Source organism: Schistocerca americana, chromosome 1 (assembly GCF_021461395.2).
Source record: "Schistocerca americana isolate TAMUIC-IGC-003095 chromosome 1, iqSchAmer2.1, whole genome shotgun sequence".
Lineage (NCBI taxonomy): Eukaryota > Metazoa > Arthropoda > Insecta > Orthoptera > Acrididae > Schistocerca > Schistocerca americana.
Window position 1 is genome coordinate 418,863,659 of NC_060119.1, and position 21,895 is coordinate 418,885,553.

The following is a 21,895-nucleotide window of genomic DNA, read 5'->3' on the forward strand; positions in this document are numbered from 1 at the left end:
TCACAAGAAGAGAATGGAATCTTTGGAAATGCGGTGCTACAGAAGAATGCTGAAGATTAGATGGGTAGATCACATAACTAATGAGGAGGTAATGAACAGAATTGGGGAGAAGAGGAATTTGTGCCACAACTTGACTAGGAGAAGGGATTGGTTGGTAGGACACATTCTGTAGCATCATGGGATCACCAATTTAATATTGGAGGGAAGCATGCAGGGTAAAAATCGTAGAGAGAGACTAAGAGAGGAATACACTAAGCAGATTCAGAATAATGTAGGTTGCAGTGGTTACTCTTAGATGAAGAGGCTTGCACAGGATGGAGTTGCATGGAGAGCTGCATCAAACCAGTCTTTGGACTGAAGACCACAACAACAACAACAGCCGTGTCTTCTATTCCAGAGGATGAAGTTCCATTTGTGTTGAATTTGATTCGTAATCCCTTCAGTAGGAATGCTACTGCAATTTTGGCACACCTACTCAAAGAGATCCAATTTGCTTGTATTTGTTACGGTTCAAGGCAAGCCCCTAGCCTATGATTTGATCATAGTGAGTCATAAGCCACACCCCCTTTTTCACTAACGTCATCGAGATGACGGATGTCAGGTACTTTTAAAAAATTGAAGGAGGGAGATGGAGGAACATTTGAAAATGTGAAAAATATGGATGGGCGGAATATTTAAAACAATTAATGGTGGCGGGTGGTGGCAAATTTGCGAGATGCCGGACGATGGGAAGTGGTTTTCAGCCAATCACAGTGTAAAACTTTCGCTATCAATAACAGTGCAGAATACATTTTTTCCCATACCTCTCCATGTTATAAATTATTCACAGCAATTACTCACAGCGTTATTTGTCAAAAACTTCTAGTAAGCCACAAACACACACACACACACACACACATTTCGTAAGCGCTTGCACGCACACACACATGCACACGCACACATACACATATTTGAAATTCTAAGCCGTTTTTGAAAGTATCCTTCCTTACAACATTTCCAGCATAAAAAGTGGGCACATTTAAAATTTTACCTCATTAGTAAATATTTTATATCTCTGTCTTTGTAATATATAGTACAGAAGTGGAACTGGGAAAAAATCAAACAAAATCTAGTCTATGTAAATATCATTACAAAAATATTACATTTTTTTAGCACCATTTTCGGCGAGAAACTTAGGTAAAGGGTCTAACGAGCAATATTTCAAAATACTTTATAGAGTGCCCAAAATATCGAAACGCTGTTTGTTTTGCGCTACGTTCAAAACTGTTAATCAAAAAACTTTCGTCATCAATGTAACTTGCAAAATTTCATAGTAATTTACAGGGTGCTCAAAAGTATCTGAAGTCACTGATTATTTTTTCGCCACGTTCAGAGATATTTATTCAAAAAATTATGTGAAACAGTTGTTCAGGCGCAAAGTTCAGTGTCTTTGTCATAGATGGTACCACGCACAACGGAACCTCAAATTAACTATAATGGGCGTTCAAAAAGAAACGAGCCGGAGGCATAATTACAGAAACCAGTACCTGTATGTTAGAAGTACTGACCCTGGCTGTTGAGACACTCGTCTCACTGTGACACAAGGGGGTGAATGGCCGTCTCATAGAATTCCCGGGGCTGTGATGTTAACTAGTTCCGCACATACAGCTGTACGTCGTCTTCCGAGGTGAATGGTTTGCCCCTCAGAACCTTTTTAAGGGGGCCAAAAATGGAGAGAGGTCCAGACTGTATGGAGGGTGGCCGAGAACCTCCCATTTGTATTTCTGCAGGAGTGCCGCGACTGTGTTGGCCATATGAGGCTTTGCATTGTCGTGGAGCAGAATGACCGCATGGCTGAGACTGCCTGGTCGTTTTGAGTTAACCGCTTGGCGAAGGGTGGTCAAGGTATGCGAGTAACGCTGGGCATTCACTGTTGTCCCGTGCTGCAGGAAGTGAATCAGAAAAGGGCCTTCTTGATCAAAGAAGAACTTCAGCACAACATTTCGTGCACTCGTGTGGATAGCCTTTGCTTTTTTTTTGTGGTGATGACCCTGGATGCTTCCACTGGAGACTCTGTCGTTTTGATTCTGGTTCGAAGTGACACCATGACTCATCTCCAGCCACCACTCGTGCCAGGAACGCACTCCCTTCCCGAGCATAGCGCTGCAAATGAGCAAGCACTCAACATGCTTCCTGGTATGGTTGAAGACTGTGAGCACACACTTTGCACCTGTGCAGTCGTTCCTTCATGATGGTGTGTGAACACTTCAGACACTAAATCTCACAACTGTCACCCGGCGGTCCTGTGTAATGAATGCATCCACCAGCTGGACAATGTCATCGGTAATGCAGTGTGGCACTCCAGACTGTGCATCATCAGCTAACGACACCCGTCCTTCCCTGAAGCGCTTGTGCCATGCCTTGACCCTTGCAACGGACATGCAGTGTTTCTCCGTACACTTGTGACTTTCGTCGATGAATGTCCGTTCCTCCTACTCCTTCCGCTGTCGGAAAACCAACAACACCTCTTTGCTCTCCATTTGACGCCTCCATGTCACTGTTTGCAATGCGACTGGCAGCGGTGGACGCTGGAGTAAGAAACAAAAAAGAATATTTGAATTTGCATCTAATGTGGATTTTTCTTGTTCCTTTTCGGTTTGCGGCTACCACTGTAAGTCTTTCCCTTCACCGAGTGAGAAAACAACCTAGGCTCACAGCCGCCTGTGATTTCCTGCTACTTTTATTCTGTAGTATGATTAGTCCCCCGGGTTAGTGCGTGACTCGGTTAAGTTTCGAGGCAGCACAACTCCGTACAGGTTTAACATACAATGTATTTTACTCTACTTATCCAACATTTAATATTGTAATTATACGCATAGTTAATAGTCGAGTTGTTTAATTCTTACATTAGCAAAACATTGCGTCAACAAGGAGAGTTACACGTTTGTTAAATCATGATTATTCTGTGCTCCACAGGTGATCCGTGTTAACCTTAATAACAACTACCACAGCTACTTTAATAGTGCCTTTATTATACCACAACTAGTTTCGTAGCAATGCACGTCAAAGGGTGACACTGAAAATTCGCACGTAGTCTTCGTAACCAATTCTTACAGAATTAATTCGACATCATGACTGAAGAGTTCGAACAGTTTTTACAGAACTTGAAAAGAAATTGGTTGCGGCGTAATAAAGTACCCTGAATACCGCTGTGGGTGGAGTGTATCAACGTCATTATGTTTGTTCATTCTTTCATGCAAGGTTTCTAATTTCAATGTTACGTCATGAGACTTGGGTTACAGTAGCGATATCTAAAAATAAGGTTGTGCTTAGAGCGAAATTATGAGGAGTGAGTAAACGATACTCACGTTCAAAAGGGCTCGAGAATTCTCAACATGCACAGAGCTAGCTGTGGTATCGAGTGCTGTTCGAAAAAACATGTGGCGTTTGACTTACGCGCAACGACGATGAAGATGTTTGGTTTGTGGGGGGCCCAACTGCGCGGTCATCAGCGCCCGTACAAATTCCCAATTCTTCCACAGTCCAGTTTCTTCACAATCCAATCTAGCCACTGTCACGAATGATGACGATGAAATGATGAGGACAATACAAGCACCCAGTCACTGGTCAGAGAAAATCCCCAACCCAGCCGGCAATCGAACCCGGGACCCCGTGATCCACAAGCAGCAACGCTGGCCACTAGACCACGAGCTGCGGACTCTCACGCACCGCGAGGACAACTGATAGGTGAGACACCATGAGAACTAACTACAGCAAGAAGCTACAGCACCGCTTCAAACTAACGGTTTCGTGAAGCAGAGGAGGAAATAGCTTTAAATCCAACCTCTGTTGCATTTGAACAAATTTACAATAATACTACTCATAAATCACCATAAACGTTTGTATATTCATAAATAACGTACACTGATGAGCCAAAACATTATCACCACCTCCTTAGTAGCTTGTTTGTCCGTCTTTGGAACGAAATGCATAACTAATTCTGGGTATCAGGAATCTGACAGTTTGTTGGTAGGTTTGTGGAGGTACGTGGCATTAGATGTCCACGCACAGGTCATGTAATTCGATTAAATAACGGGCCGCTGACCTGCGTATGTGGTGAAGGCGCCCAACAACGACCCAAATGGGTTCCATAGGGTTTACGTCAGGCGAATTTGGTCGCCGCAACATAAACGTAAGTTCACTAAAATTCTCGTCAACCCACTACACCGCGGTTCTAGCTCCGAAACACATACAATCATACCGCTGAAAGATGCCATCGAGTAAGAAATCAAGCATGAAGGGATGCAGGTGGGTCACAGTTGTCAGGGTGTCTTCGATTACTACCACAGATCCACTGCAAGTACAGGAGAATGTCCCCCATAGCATAAATCTGCTTCCATCAGCCTGCGTCCGTGGCGACTGCACGTTTCGAGCCTCCATTCATCTCAATGCCTTCCCAGGGGACACCGCCTTATCGAAGGTACCTTCAGTGCCGGGTGGGAGGGTTTGCGTGCTCCGATGAACTCAAGATCTGTGTCGGCGGTAGCGTAGCTACTGGCAGGGTCACTCAAACCGGAGCCAGACAAAGTGTGTCCCACAACATAGGGCAGGGAAGCCAGCTTCCCTAAAGGAGTAAACCTCATACAAATCCTAATCCTTCAAGTTGGGGGTTGGGCAAGCGGCTAACAACCCTTCCTGTAAAAAAAAATGTTGTTGAGAAACCTCAGAGTAAAGAAGCCGGACGGATTTTTGGACGACGACAGGGCACTGTTAAAGACAAACGAAAACGAAAAAATGGTGTGTTTATTGGAACCTGGAACGTACAATCGCTGTACAGGGCGGGGGCCCCGAGGTCACTGCTAGATCAACTCGTTAAAACCAATTAAGGCATAATTGCGCTACAGGAAATACGATGGACTGGACATGGAGTGCTTGATGTGGGAAGCTGGATAATTTTCTACCATGGTTCAGATAGCCACCATGAATTTGGTATAGAGTTCACAGTAAGACAAAAGTTTAAACACATAGCGAGTGGATTCACTGGAATAACATCAAGGATCTCACATATGAGATTGAAGACACGATTCTCAAACTACTCATTAATCAACGTACATGCACCCACATAAGTATCAGATGACCAGGATAAAGCCACCTTCTTTGAAAGCCTCGAGAGAATTTACGACAGATTCCCTGTGTATGACACTAAAATAATTAATCGAGGCCTCAATGCACTGATGGGTAAAGAAGAACATTACCTCCCAGCAATTGGAAAGCACAGCTTCCATGAATACACAAATGACTATGGCCACAGTCATTCAGTTTGCCGGCCGCGGTGACCGGGCGGTTCTAGTCGCTTCATTCCGGAACCTGGCGACTGCTACGGTCGCAGGTTCGAATCCTGCCTCGTGCATGGATGTGTGTTATGTCCTTAGGTTAGTTAGGTTTAAGTAGTTCTAAGTTCTAGTGGACTGATGACTTCATATGTTAAGTCCCATAGTGCTCAGAGCCATTTGAATCATCATTCAGTTTGCATTGTCACATAACATGGCTGTAGATAGCACTATGTTCCCACACAAAAGGGCTCATAAAGCAACATGGTGTAGGCCTGATCAGCGTACCTTCAACCAAATTGATCATGTAATTATTGATGGCAGGCATTCCTCATACTTATTAGATATACGAACTTACAGAGGACTTTGTAATTGCGAAACTAAGAGCTCGAATATCCAACGCAAGAAAAGTCAAACGAACCCCTCAGAGTAAGCATATGGTATCGAAGTTAAAAAATGAAGACAACTCTGAAACGTACTCTGAGAAGGTTGCTGAGAAACTTGCATTATACGCCCCTAGTGTAAGTGATAACCTGTATCAGGAATGGAACGCTTGCAGGGATGCAGTCATTAAAGCAGCAGAAGAAGTGCTAGGGCAAGAAGGAAAACAACCGAGGAATTCCTGGTTCAATGACGAATGTAAGAGAATAAGTTAGGAGAAAAATCTGGCATACAGGAAAATGCATGAGAAGTTCAATACTCGTTTAGCGGTAAGAAATTATCAAGATAAAAGGAAAGAACATAAGAAACTGCATCGGAGAAAGAAAAAGGAATGGGAAAGAAAGCAGATTGAAGAATTGGGAACAGTTGGAGAAACAAATGATGTGAGAAAATTTTATCAGAAAATTAATAGTGGAAGAAGAGCATTTAGGCCGCGCGTCAATCTATATAAAAGTAAAAATGGTACACTACTAATTGATGACCAAGAGGTACTGGAGGGTTGGGTAGAGTAGTCCAGTGAACTGCTGGATGCCTCAGAACCCCTGTAGAAGATATCCCAGTCGCTCCAGAACATGTTGCCATAGTACCTCCCCGTTCCCAAGGAGAAGTGAACAAAGCAATTGCCCGATTGCAGAACAATAAAGCACCGGAAACTAACAATACAACATCTGAAGTATTGAAAGCTGGATGAGTTGAGCTAAATCGTAGGATCTACAAGACTGTGTGCCTCATCTGGAAAAAGTAAGAGTTACCAGAAGAATGGGATGCAGGGATAGTGTGTCTGGTGCATGAGAAAGGAGATCTATTTGAATGCAGCAACTACAGAGGCGTAACACTTTTAAATATTATATATAAAATACTATCAAATATCCTGTTTAGTATACTTCCACCTATAGCAGAAGATATTATTGGAAGCTCTCAATGTGGGTTCAGGCCAGGAAAGTCCACTGTAAACCAGGTATTTACTCTCCCACAAATAGTAGAAAAGACCAATGAATTAAGTGTTGGTGTGCACCATCCTTTCATTGACTTTAAATCTGCATAGGACACAATAAACCGGGCCAAACTTTATGAGGCAATGCGGAAATTTCGAGTGCCTCGAAAATTGGTGCGTTTAATAGAGGTCACCCTAAACTATCCCCAGTGTACCGTGCGAGTATAGTCAAGGCTATCACCTCAGTTTCACACTCGAACTGGGCTAAGGCAAGAAGATGAGATTTCCTGCCTACTTTTCAACCTGCTGCTTGAAAAAGTGGTACGTGTATCGGGTATCCAGACAAGAGGAACTATCTACTATAAGTCTGTACAATTTCTGGGATATGTAGATGTCTTGGATTTAATGAGCAGAACATTTGGTGATCTACAAAGTGCATTTTCGGCCTGACAATTAATGAAGGAAAGACGAAGTATATGTATAATGGCACTAACCAACCCTTACAGACCACAATAACCCTTGATGGAATGACATTTGAGCGAGTACAATGTTTCGCCTGTCTGGGCTCAACGATAGAAGCAAATGGCACCACCTTTACTGAAATTATGGCTCGCATAAGTGCTTCTAACCGATGTTACTTTGGAATGTAGCGACATTTTAAATCCAAGCTTATAGCACGAGGGACTAAGTGCAGACTTTACGAAACGCTGATACACCCAGTACTTACTTATGGCTCAGAAACATAGACAATTAGGAAGTAGGGAGAAAACAAACTGAGAGCACATGAGATAAGTATATTGAGGAGGATTTTTGCACCTGTATATGAAAATGAGAACTGGAGAAGGCGAAGAAATGAGGAACTTTATGAATGCTATAAGGAGGATGATGTGGTAAAGTTCATAAAGCTGTGCAGACTGACATGAGCTGGACATGTAATGCGACTCGATGAGACAGATCTCGCCAGGAAAGCCTGCTGCAGTGAACCTGGAAGAAGAAGAGCAAGAGGACGACCTAGATTGAAATGGAGTGACGAGGTTGGAGAGGACGCTGCCAGAGTCGGTTGGCGTAACTGGGGGTCCCAGCAAAGTCCAAAGAGGAATGGCAGAAAATTATTGAGGAGGCCAAGTCCCATCCCGGAATGTAGTGCCAATGGAAGAAGAAGAAGAAGATTCATCTCGATGACAGCGTTTGTGGAGACCTCCATCAACCTAGCGTAACAAAAATGTCATTCATTAGAAGAGCCGACACGTTTCCATCGGTCTATGGTTGAATCCCGATGGTCCCGTGGTCACTGTAATCGTAATTGACGATGAAATTGGGTCAACATGTGAACACGTAGGGGTGGTCTGCTGCGGAGCTCCATGTTCAACAATGTACGGTGAACGGTGTACTCCAAAACACTTGTGCGTGCCAAAGCATTGTGCTCGTTCGGTAGATAGACCACAAATCACCATCTATCCCAATTTACAGGGAAGACAAGCCTCCGAATCCCAAGTACTGTGAAGAGTCGTGGACGTCCAACCATTTAGTGCCTAGTGGTAGTGTCACTGTCCTTCTACATTTTTCTGTAGGTGCTTACGACAGTAGCACGTGAACATTCGACCAAATTCACCGTTTTCGAGATAATCATTCACGGTCTGTGCATAATAATAATCTGTGCTTTGTCAAAGTCGCTTATTTCAAAGGATTCCCCTTAGGGTACAAACTTTTGTTACCACATCATGTGCCCGCAGCAACACCAGGCGACGTCCAACATCACGGTTGGCAGTGGTCATAAAGTTTTGGCTGGTCGGTATATCAGTAAAGATAACACTCAAAGGAGAAAATTTCATTCAAAAACATTACTTACTGTACCAGTAATATTAGAGAATATATTTATCATGTGGGTTACAGATAACAATTTCAGTCCCCCTTCTCATAGTAGAATAACGACTAAAATAGTTACAAGCTTTTCGTTAGTTTGAAAAATGCTAACTGTGTTGTGCGTACTGTAAGACCTTCAGTACACACACCATCAGATTATTTGACCTGTCGCTCTAACGAAGTAAGCGAGTGTCAGCAATATGTCTCGTGGTCTTATCATGGAGTGTTTATCTTCTGCCGTTAGGTCAGACTATAGAAATGCCACTTGCACGCTTAGAGTAGCAGATTGACAGTGACCAACTTTAAACAGAACTTTATTAATTTTCACACACATTTATTAAAATAATAACAGGCATAAAAATTACTTAACTTCGTTCTGGATGCTATTTACAATTGACAATCTGCAGTTCCTTTGGTACTGGTACGTTAATCTTATTCTCACATATACCTCTGATACTTGACAAAAGTGTCTATATATTTATCTTCATGGCTATGTACAGGAATATGGTAATCTTATTAGGCGCAGACTGAAACTTGACTATAGACTGGTACAGACAAATGTAGAACTCGTACAGACTGGTAGACTAATGCAGACTGGTACCGAGTGGTGCAGACAAATGCAGACTGACTAATCGGAGGTCTATACACTCGTTATAATACCTCGCACGTTCATGTATCACTGCGTGAGTGTGATCCGCGAGGAGAAAAGGTTCTACGTTAGCAGCAATCTCATTGGCTGCGTTACATATTAATACGCGGATCGGCGGAAGCAGAATTTAGTCCGTCTCTATGGCAACGCCATCTCGTAGTGCGGAGACGGACGAGCGCTGCGCCTGCGCTGTTGTGCTTAGCGGGGCGCGATCTAGTGGGAAAGTTGTGTACGCGCTGACTATGCGGAAGTATGTACCCAACACTGACATTAAGATAAAACAAGGAAGAAAACTAACTAAGAATTAAATAGCTCATACACAAAATAAATCCTATTAAATTAACTGTAACTGCGGTCGCGAGAATAAACTACAGCGTCAAGATTTGTTGTGGGGGTACAATAGTACACACAAACATCACTGGATGTCGGAACGAGTAAAAGTTCTAGATTTGGACTGAATTTTTATTGCAGTATTATATTTATTTATTAGTTGGTGTTTCTATATATGACTTGCACCCTAGAAGGTATTGAATCCTCGTTTGACTATTATTTTTACTGAAGACCCTCATATATACGATCAAAACATTTACCAAATTTCGTATGTTTGGCAAATTATTTGGCAATGTGCTGCGCTGTTTGACGTGTTTGTCAAAAGAAGATTGTGTCTGAGATGCCAGAGTGTAATTTAGATTAAGTGCCGATATGACAAACGAGTTTGATAGTTTGTGCTTGCATTTGTCAAAGAAAAGCCAGTTGCTAGCCAAACTTCTAAGACAGTGGACCATACACATGTTGATGTCTTCACGCTTATTATGAGCAGAAATAAAACTGCTGCAGCTCATCTCGTTATATTAAATTCTCACAGTTTGGACACAAAGAACAAAGGAATATACCTTCAAGAAAAAAAGATCACAGGTGGTTACGAAATTGGTAGAGGTTTTACAACTTTCCCATCGCAGTATAATACAAGAAAAGAGAAGAAAAAAATTAGATTCTATTCACGACATTTAAAATGGACTGCAAGAAAATAAGGACGTAAAAGCTTTCCAGCTCTCCCACAGAATTTTTTTATGTTCTCACGTAGCGATATTTTAAAAACTTTTCGAATATTGTCTTTTAACGCATTTATTGCTTCGCATAATAGCGCCACTCACTGTGTGCATGCAGTGCGGAATAGAAATTTTAAACATTAGAAATCTGCTCCACTTGCCAGATATCTCAACGTAGCAGATGACTGTTGAGTGAGCAACTGTGCGTTCTTTTTGAGTTCCAAGGCGAAGTAATTATTACATTAAAAGTTTGACTGCCTGTTCGCAGACAGTCCTGTGTGCAACATTTTCTTCACCAGATTTCCTTTATAAACAGTGCTAAAGTCACTGTACGAATTGCTGTGTCTATGCTGGTTCCCATTCTGTATCAAAATATCTCACGAATCGATGGCACACAACGTGAGAGCAGTTCCAAAAGTAAGGTTATGATTGTCAAACTTGGTTCGTAGATAAGCACTCCCGGATAGCAAGCAGCAAATTTGACAGATGTGTTTGATCTTTAACAAAGGGTTGTAGATTTACGTTAGTCACAGTATCAAAGAAGTAGCTAGATTGCAGAAACCCCAGTTTTCTAGAGTTATGACGTAAACTGTTCGAGCCGTTCGAATGATGCTCAAGCGCAGCGGTGCGTGTGGCAGCGAATATTTACCTCAGTGACGACCAAGAACACGGCTTACGTGGCTGCTTTTGCACGCGTGTCAATGTCTCTCACGCGAGTTCACACTTTCCCTTCTACCATGCCACGCTGTCTGAGCGGGAAGAAGGGGAAGGAACGGATACTGTGAAAGCGCCGCATGCGGCTTTGTTTCATATTTCATATTTCTCAACAACATAGATGACAAACAAAAGAAACTTTTACTATTATCTAATTGGTTTTGGTACGCTGAAGACATAATACAATTACTGCCGTCAGAAACTGTCGGCATATGGACAGATGCAGACAGTTTCGCAGATTTTCGTCACTCTGGTTCCTACCTAATCGTGACTTATACAGATTCACAATAGTGAAAGCCTTACATGCTGGTTGCAAGATTAATATCACGTTTGTAACCTCACATGGAAAGTTTTCCCTTGAAAAACTGCCGACAACTGGAAATTTCTAACATAAATATATTTGTCTTTTAAACCGGAATTACGTTGCATATTGACTGCTTCCATCTGAAGGTGCACAAGATGAAATGGCAAACTGTCTCGAAATCAGCTCAAAAATAGATGTAAGCCTGTCGGTATTCTCAAACGTTAAGACAGCTATTCCTGTAATTATTTCAACGCCACAATGGACTGTTCTGAATTCGCGTTTTTTTAAGGCCAGGAAATCGATGTTTTTGTAAGAATTCGTCCCTTCCACAGCGCATTTTCAACCCCTTCAAATCATAAATAAGTTGCTTCTCACTAGGGAATGTATTATTGCGGGCAGTCTGCAGCAAATTCTATGCAGAACGAGGGGTCTCTAATCCATTCCGGATGTTCTAATATCCGTTTATGCTTTCCTTTTCTTTCATAATCTCAACAATAGAGGCCCTAAATCTAAACCCAATTCGAGGCATATCCTTTGGATTAAACAGTGTACTTTGCAATAACGTGTAACGTCCCTATACTGTTCGTTCATATCCATCAAAAGCTGTTGCAACTTACGATGTAATGCTGCTTTTGTATAGAATAAATCCGTTGAACACGGGCTGTCAGAAAAGTAATTAATGAGATCGGCAAGATTTGATAGAAACATGACATCAGACTTGTTTGCAGACTATCTAAAAAATATGTCAAGCACTGCGATCAGTAAAGCACAGTCGCCCTCCTCCGTCAGAAAATGGAGTATGTAAGGTACTGTGTACTTGCCACTTGCGGAAAAGTCTACATTGGAACTATCAATAGAAGCGTGAATACAAGAAAGAGAAAGCAAATGAGTCTTTACCGAACAGGGAAAAACGAAAAATCAGCTACTGCAGAGCATGAAGCTTTCCGAAACCAAATTTTATCTACTGTGACAAACTAATATCCACGATTATATAGTAAAACCACCGAAACGTATAATAGATAGTGATAATTTGAATAAAAAAGTGGTAGCCATGAAACTCAATGATATACGAGTATAGATAATGGCTGTGCAGAATCGATACGTAAGTTTCTACCCTTGAGAGACGAGAATCGATAGTTATGTTTTATCCCTAACAAAGATTATCTCTGCTGTACAGTGTAAACCTGACCACGCTCATTTTATGCAGTACTGAAGTCGGTCTGTGACTCGTCAGACGGCAAGAATCAGCGTTGACGGGAGCACCTCCGACCTCCGAAGGTGTACAGTGCAGCAACGTCAGGAACCGAAAAGTTTCTCCAGCCCGGAAGACTCATCAGCAACTACGACGATGTAATAATGCGTGCAGTATCACAAAATTCACTACTCGCACTACCAATTCCATCACATGTTCCACGCCTGAATAATTAACACAAAATGCTTCTTGACGTACAGAACAACGACTCCCGTCTCCCGTCTATCGATCGTTATAATTTTTAGCTCTTTCATCATCAACTAAACCTTTAAATCCTTAGTGTACGGTGTTGCAATGTCGCTCCACAGCAAATTTGTGGTACCCGTAAATTATGCGACTACATAACAGATACTGAGAATTCTTGTCTTTCTCCTCAGTTATTCCTATTCATTTTTAAGGGACTGCGAGATAGATCGCTAGACGGGACACTTTTGGGCGAACAGCTACTGGACCTGTGACCTCCCTTTATACCACGAACAAATAGGGAAGGATAAACGCTGTTTCACCACCTATTCTGCGAACTGAAAATAGTCTTAACGACCAAAGTAAGGCGTACCAAATGCTAGAAGGAAGTGTCGCATCGCACTGCTAAATGAAGTGTCACGCTGAACCGAGAAGGACCGATTAAGGCCGAGATGTACCGAGTAGTGGCGAGACGGGCCGAGCCTCGGTCCGCACGAGAGCAGCAAGCTGTGCGCCCGAGAAGTCTTGCACACCAGTACCCAAAAAGGGAAGTAGGAGTCATCTGCTGAATTACAGGCCTATATCACTAACGTCGATTTGCAGTAGAGTTTTGGAACATGTACTGTATTCGAACATTATGAAGTACCTCGAAGGAAACGATTTATTGACATATAGTCAGCACGGTTTAAGAAAATATCTTTCTTGTGAAAGACAACTAATTCTTTATACTCATGAAGTAATAAGTGATATCGACACGGGATGTCAAATTCATTCCATATTTTTAGATTTCCAGAAGGTTTTCGACACCGTTCCTCACAAGCGTCTTCTAACCAAACTGCGAGCCTACGGAGTATCGCCTCAGTTGTGCGACTGGGATTCGTGATTTCCTGTCATGAAGGTCACAGTTCGTAGTAATAGACGGAAAGTCATCGAGTAAAACAAAAGTAATATCCGACGTTCCCCAAGAAAGTGTTATAGGCTCTGTATTGTTTCTGATCAATATTAACGACACAGGAGACAATCTGAGTAGCCTTCTCAGATTGTTTGCAGATTTTCGCTGTCACTTACCGTCTTGTAAAGTCATCAGATGATCAAAACGACTTGCAAAATGATTTAGATAAGATATCTGTATGGTGCGAAAAGTAGCAATTGACCCTAAATAAAGTGTGAAGTTATTCACATAAGTCACACAAATCTGAAGGCTGTAAATTCAACTCATCATCATCATCACCATCATCAATGTTCTGCCTAAAGGCAGGTTTTCACATGGTAATTTTCCAGGCTGTCCGGTCTTCTGCCATCCTCTTCAGGTCTGAATAATTTCCTCTTCCCTTTATGTCGTCTATCATCTTGAATCTCCTTCTTCCTCTCAGTCTTCTCCCACAAACCAATCCTAACAACGCATCTACTAGTAAGTACTCCCTTCTCAATGAATGTCCCAACCAGTTCTTTTTCCTTCTCTTACAACCTTCAGCAGACATCTTCTCTCACCAACCCTTTCCAATACTCTTTCATTACTCACTGTTTCCATCCAGCTTATTCTCTCCATTCTCCTCCACATCCACATCTCAAATGCTTCTAACCTTTTTTCATCCCCTCGTCTCAGTGTCCATGTTTCTGCCCCATATAGTGCCACACTCCAGACAAAACATTTGCCAAGCCTTTTCCTTAGTCCTTTATCTAATTTGCCACATAAGAGTCTCCTCTTCCTGTTGAATGCCTCCTTCGCTATGGGAATTCGAGTTTCCACCTCCTGGTGACATCTCAAGTCTTCAGTTATTGTGCTTCCGAGATATTTAAATTCACTTACTTGGCTAATGGTAGATCGTCCTATTTTAATATTGTACTGATGACTATACTCTTTCTTTTTGCTGTGTTTATTTGCATCCCATATTCCACACAAGCTTCATTCAGATCTTTGAGCATGTTATTCACTGTCCGCTCACTTTCTGGCACTGATACAATGTCATCAGCAAATCTTATACATTCAACTAAGGGATTACAATTACAAATAACCTAAATTGGAACGATCACATAGATAATATTGTGGGTAGAGCAAACCAAAGACTGCGATTCATTGGCAGATCACTTAGAGGGTGCAACAGGTCTACTAAAGAGACTTCTTACACCACGCTTGCCGCCCTATTCCGGAGTATTGCTGTGCGTTGTGGGATTCGCATCAGGTGGGACTGACGGATGGCATCGAAAAAGTACAAAGAAGGGAAGCTCTTCTTGTATTATCGCGAAATAGGAGAGATAGTGTCACAGACATGATACGTGAATTGGAGTGGCAATTGTAATGACACATTCCGACGCAGTGACATACAATTCCTTAAAGGCTGCGCCAAAGATTAAATTGAGAGCGATGTAGAATATAATCTCTGTAATGTTCATATTGGATTCTCTTTTGTTTCATACTGCAAGGAGGAGTTAAGATACACTTTCGATTGTTACCTTGTAGGGGATAGACGTAATTTTTGGTGTGTGCGGAAAGGCAGCCATCTTGTTAGTATTTATGGTTTGTACGACGAGCAGAGCAAGTCTTATTGTCTTGTGAATACAAAGTAGTGAGAAGTATCTAAGTTTTACGAGAATTATTTAGTATTCCTTGGTTTCCATCGTCTTCGTGAAGTAAACCGATGCCGACTTAGGAAGATACACACGGTCAACAAAGAGAAGAACATCGATGGTGACTAATGAATTAATATGGTTCAAATGGCTCTGAGCACTATGGGACTCAACTGCTGAGGTCATTAGTCCCCTAGAACTTAGAACTAGTTAAACCTAACTAACCTAAGGACATCACAAACATCCATGCCCGAGGCAGGATTCGAACCTGCGACCGTAGCGGTCTTGCAGTTCCAGACTGCAGCGCCTTTAACCGCACGGCCACTTCGGCCGGCAATGAATTAATATTGTGGCAGGAGGACTAATTCTACGTCTAAGGTGAGAACTCTGACTAAATCAACGATGAGGTAGAATTTAAAAATATAATTAATCGGAATTGTAAACTATATTACAGGCAAATTTCACGCAGCACTGAAATTGTCCGCATTCAAGCTGGTCAATACAGTCGGTAAAAAAGCCTTCCAAAAATTCTAAAGTTACAGTTCCATATCCATATTTTTTTCTCTTTTCAGGAAATCAATAAATTTAATTTTTTTATTTATTTCGCCACACAGTCATTAAAACAAAGGCGTTTTTCGTTGCGACGGGATCTTCTCATGAAATTTCATTCACCAGTTTTTAACATTTTAAATGTTCGGATAATATGTTGCCGTCTCTTTACCTAAGAACAGATGATGAATGCAGCTAGCCGCTATCTCTGTGTAATGCCTTGTCTGTATACACGTGTATCTGTTGTCTTTACGATCCCTTCACCTTCACACATAAGTCTATACAGTAAAGTAAGGCCCTCCCAGTTCTTGGCTCATCCGTGATAAGACAGGCGAAAAATTAGACTAATGGAGGATTATTAGTATTATCTCTATTTTCATTCGCTCTTTCTCTCCTTTATCTATGTATAGTTTTTAATACAAGATAATCAGCCAAATAGAATCTTTGGTGGAGTCCTTCGTCCTGGTAATCAGCGGCTGGCTTGCTGTAAGAGATCTTTACATTTATTATTATTGTTAAACACTGCAGTAAGTCGGGAGAATCAATCGTTTGGACAATTTGTTCCTTTTACGAAAGATTGCGAATTCCAGATGTGTACGAAGCCTTTTTGGACGATTTAACACAGACTCAGTGATTGCAGGCTCTCTTCGACACAGCTGAAACTTCCCCATTTATTACAGGGCCAACTTGATCAACAAATGATTCAGAAAAAACTCATTCGTTCATTCACTCCAGAACAAAAAAGTCACAAACCTTATTTACGGAGGAAATCGTGTATTAAATCCATCTCCATTACATGTCCAGATCTACGGTGATTCCACGCCTTAATTATTTTCCTTTTACAATCTCTTTCTCTTCAAAACAAACCGCTAGCGGCACAAATGTTAATTGGCTCGCTTTTGCGAGAAGAAAAGCAGAATATGTATCTCTCAGAAACACGTCGACCCCTCAACAGATACTCCAGAAGCTGTCCTAGTTACCACTCTAACAACCATGGAGAATGCAAATATGCACCTCTGTTATTTCATAGAATAAACGCACTAGAAAATACTTTGGCGTCAACGAGCTGTCGCCGCATATATACGAGAAAATCCGATGAGATAACTTTTCCAAAGTGAATGAATGTGGATGGTTTGATTGAAAATGATTAATTAGTGCGTGGTAGAGGGTATCTGCTGTGGGGAAATTACAAGTTTTCTCCTCCGATTGCGAAAACATTCTGTTGGCACCCACCTACAGAGTGAGAAATGACCATCACGATAAAATAAGAGAAATCGGGGCTCGCACAGAAAAATTAAAGTGTTCGTTTTTCCCGTGTGCCGTTCGAGAGTGGAACGGTAGAGAGACAGCTCGAATGGCTGTCAATTCTACCACACTGCGTCAAAGATTCATCTCTCCAAATTAGATTCTCTTCAATATAGAGCCACTCGTACCTGTCTTGGAGCCATGCGATCGACGCCCACCAACGCCCTTTTAATAGAAGCAGGGGAGATGCCCTTGAGCATTAGGCGCCAAATGTTATCGGACAAATTCTAGATTCAAGGCATGGCCATTATGGACAGTTCCGTATATCAAAGTAGAGACTGCATTTATCGACTGTGGATTGCATCCCACAGAAGGAATAAAATGCCAGCCGTTTGTGCCAGCTTTGACACTTGGTCACCTGTCATACATTCTATACGGCGTTCAGCGCATCTACCTGTTTTTGAATATGATCTTCAAACGCTCTGCTCTCAGATCCCAGTCCATTATTTAAGTACGACCTGGCTGGACAGTACTAATGTAAACATTGGCTTCAATCGTCTCGTTCAAGCACAATGGCCGGGTTTTCTCTGTGTATATACCGATGGCTCCAAAATTCCGCAAGAAGAGTGTACAGGATGCGCTTTTTTCTGCCCTCAGATCCAGATCCGCAAAACCTTCAAACTGCCTACGAGTACTTCTAGTTTTACGGCGGAGACAGTGGCAGTTTGGGAAGCACTTAAGTTTGTCTCTAGCACTTCCTTCCCCAAGATATTGATAGTATCTGACTCGCAAAGCGTTCTTAAAAACATTCAGTACAGTCGATGGAACAAAACGACCAACAGTTATATCTTGGATGTGATATCTGAATATATTCGCAGCACACGCACGGGCCGGACGATCCATTTGTTGTGGGTACCTTCCCACTCTGGTATCCTCTATAATGATGAAGTTGATGCATTAGCCAAACAAGCGGCAACGTTAGGCACCGTCCTGGATCTGCAGCTTCCTTATACAGACTACTTACGTGCAGCCAAGGATCACGCAAGACAACAATGGCAGGAAATGTGGAACGTTTCTCAACAGATAAAAGGCGGTTATTACACAGTGCTACAACCTCGGATTCCTTCACAGCCGTGGTTCATGAGGACACATCTGGACCGATCCACGAGTTCTACCATCATAAGACTCCGCTTCAATCATGCCTCTTTCCCACAACATCTACATCGGATCAACGTTTACAGTTCACCAGCATGTGAGTGTGATCCTGAGTCGGAAGCTGATGTCAACCACATCTCATTTATGTTCCCCAAATTTGACCGTGAACGGTTGGTCTTTTTGAAGATATTGCTGAGTATGGGCTACCATCTTGCTCAATCAGCTTCTTCTCTTTTGTGCACTAAAGACGTTCGTCTATATAAAGTGATCGTTAACTTCATCAAGAGTACTGTTCACAATCTGTAGGTTTTAATGGTGTACGTCAATTATAAATATGTCTTGCTGATGAAGATATTTCAGAATTGGTGTGAATTGTAAATGGTTCAAATGGCTCTGAGCACTATGGGACTCAACTGCTGAGGTCATTAGTCCCCTAGAACTTAGAACTAGTTAAACCTAACTAACCTAAGGACATCACAAACATCCATGCCCGAGGCAGGATTCGAACCTGCGACCGTAGCGGTCTTGCGGTTCCAGACTGCAGCGCCTTTAACCGCACGGCCACTTCGGCCGGCCTGTGAATTGTAAGCCAAGACACTTTTAATTATTTTCCAATTCAATTTTTAAAACAGTATGTACAAAACTGTAACAGTTAAGCTTTTTATTCTCGTAAATATGCATTTCTGTATTTGTTTATTCAATTATGTGTACATTGTCACTATGTGTTGCCGATGGCTAAATTGAGTACACACTCAAAGGCCAAATAAACAAACAAAAAAAAAGGTGGTTCATCGAACACTTTGCCAGGCACTTTATTGTGAGTAGCAGAGTAATCACACAGATGTAGATGTCGTGACCGAGCACGATGTTTGCTCCCTGTGTTGCAGGTGAGCTACGCGACGCAGCTGTGCGCCGGCGGCCAGGAGGGCAAGGACTCGTGCACGGGCGACAGCGGCGGCCCGCTGATGGCGGTGGGCGCGGTCGACGGCGTCAACCGGCACCACGTGGCCGGCGTCGTGTCGTACGGGCCGCGCCAGTGCGGCCAGGCCGGCTGGCCCGGCGTCTACACGCGCGTCGCCGCCTACGTGCCCTGGATACTCGACTCCCTGCAGCCCTAGCCGGGCCGGTGCCAGCGCCCGTCCTCAGTTTCACATTCTGCCGTCTCCGGGGACAGACGCTTCCTTTTAAATGAACCGGGGTTGTCTTCACGGACACTTTACATTTCCTACGTCCTGGTTGCAATATTAATTTGCCTAAAAATAAAAATGTGTTTCTTTGTTCCTGTTACTGGACTGGTTACGGCGCAACGTGTCTATTTGCTATTAACAAGTCGTGACGAAACACTTGTCCTACTACTAAGAGGATCTGTCGGTCGCTCAGGCAGCGTCCTGAGACACAGGACTCCTCTGAATGAAAACGAAAGAACCACCGTACAATTTAAAATTTTGTTAGTCAGTTGCAAAACTACAGCTGATGCTGACAATTCGGTAATTTCTTGTAAATTTCATATTCAACTTTAGACATGCAAGGAAGGAATATCCATCGAGTGAAAATTCAGTTGGGCAAAAAGTAATTTTTGTTACCTACATAAACCGATCCCGAAAGTCACATGACTGTGGTGCGGCGTAAGGTTGATCCGTAAGCACTCTGAGCATTTTGGATGTCGTGACATCGCTCGTCCAGAAGCACCGTGCATTTTGTAAACGCACTCCGTAAGCATCTTAATAATTTCCAATTTATATCTGGAATGAGCTTGCCTCATAAGAAATAAAGGCGAGAGCGTTTGACTTTTTTGCGATAAGACGCCACTAATTGTTCCGCTATAGGGAAAGAAGGCACAGCTATTTTTAGGTTTAATACTGCACCAGATCACAGCTATTTTTAGGTTTAATACTGCACCAGATCATATATCCGAGTTTGTGTTTTAACATGGCCTCATAGTACACCAAAGTAAAACAGTGCAGAAAAAAAAAATTGAATCTGGAGCTATCATATGCTCCCAATTACCAATTTACCACACAATGAAATATTTTTACGGACGAAACGGTTTTTAAGAACTAATCTATTAATCGTACATACTCATTGTCCATAACTATTGTGTCTACTTTAAAATATGCGACATGCTTTGGAGATCTGTATAAGCCGGAGGTAATGACATACTGTTTTTCATAAATCTTGCTTGTAGGTGAAAACTGGTCGAAATATGCATGTAACGAAATATGTATGTAATGAACTGACTGACAACACACTACCGAAATTTACCTGGTACTTGTCTTGTAAAAACGCAGTCACGTGAAATATCCCTACGACATTAACTCTTTATTAGACTTTGTCTCTGTAGTAATCAACATATAAACCACCTCTTTCTGGTATGATAACTCGGATTAGGCCCTTGCAGTAATTACCTTTGGCAAGTAACTTTTTCTCCGTTTGCGTCTATAGCAGCAACAATTACTCACAATTGTTGTTAATAATAAACAAATGTTTAAAACAGGGAAACCGATGCAACATTAAAGTTTCAGTCTACGTGTAAGCAAACGGCGTTATACTTACATCACGTGACGATTTCTATTTGATGTTGATTATATTTGCAGTACACTACGCGCACTCCATATATACCCGTGGCACTTTCTGCAGATGAAAGTGTCACCTCGAAAAGCTACTTTCACTAGAAATTTCCCTATTACATTAATTGTCCGTTGCGGAATAGCATTGCTTACAGTGTGTTCACTACGTTGTACTTGCGGAATGAAATTCGTTACGTTACCAGTAACGTAGGTAAAGTAAATTCTAGGAGAAATGTGAAATGCATGTCTCCACATTTACTACTTTTCGAAGTAATTCTAGTAGAAAACTCTATTTCTATACTGACAAAATATGTCGTTAAGAATGATCTCAGGGGCTTTTGTTTATGTTGATAAAATGGAGAAATAAAGTCATTCAGTGTTACAACTCCCTCATTCTTTAATGGCAATCCATCTTACTTCAGTGTTATTAATTTTGACTAATTATTAGCAATAAAAAGTGATTTCAATATTTATGTAACTAATACTCCTACGTTCTATAGCTACGATATTAATCTGTGAGACTCTCGTAACGACTAAACGCGTTTTGGAACAATTGTAATTTGCGTAATAGCTGCTTGTCACTTTATTAAAAACGGTTTCGGTGAAATTCTCAGGTATAAAAAAAACGATTTTAATTCCAAGACGTGTCTCGCATCATGACAATTTGTATGTACATCAACGCTAAAGACTAGCTGCATCAAAACAACAGAATGCAGGAAAGCATTTAGCTCACACATACTGTTTGACAGATGTCCTGTGATTTGTGTATTTTTTATGCGCGGGTATGGTCTGTGTAATCTGCGTGTGTTTAATAAAGTGGCATACAGTTAGTACACAAATCATGATTTTTCAAAAACATTTTGAAACTGTGAATTACCGCCATGCTAAAATAATGTGAACGAAACATATTCGTGGCCAGAGACGATGCCTAGGATGTTTGTCACAACATTTTCTTTATCATGTCCTTAGGTTGGTTGGTTGGTTGCCAAACAGCGAGGTCATCGGTCCCATCAGATTAGGGAAGGATGGGGAACGAAGTCCGCCGTGTTCATTCAAGCGATTTAGTATGTCCTTAGTGCTAACAATAGTTCACCTTCACATCAGTTCTTAATA

General features: G+C 41.9%; 1 protein-coding gene across 1 annotated transcript in view; it reads left to right on the plus strand.

The window, feature by feature from the left end:
- The window catches only part of LOC124555913 (CLIP domain-containing serine protease 2-like), a 113,029-nt gene extending 91,862 nt beyond the window's left edge, over positions 1–21,167 (plus strand). Inside the window, exon 8 of the mRNA XM_047130002.1 lies at positions 19,103–21,167. Within this exon, the coding sequence (XP_046985958.1) occupies positions 19,103–19,333 (231 nt within the window). The 3' untranslated portion in view covers positions 19,334–21,167. The remainder of the gene's footprint in view (positions 1–19,102) is intronic.
- The last annotated feature ends 728 nt before the right edge of the window (positions 21,168–21,895 follow it).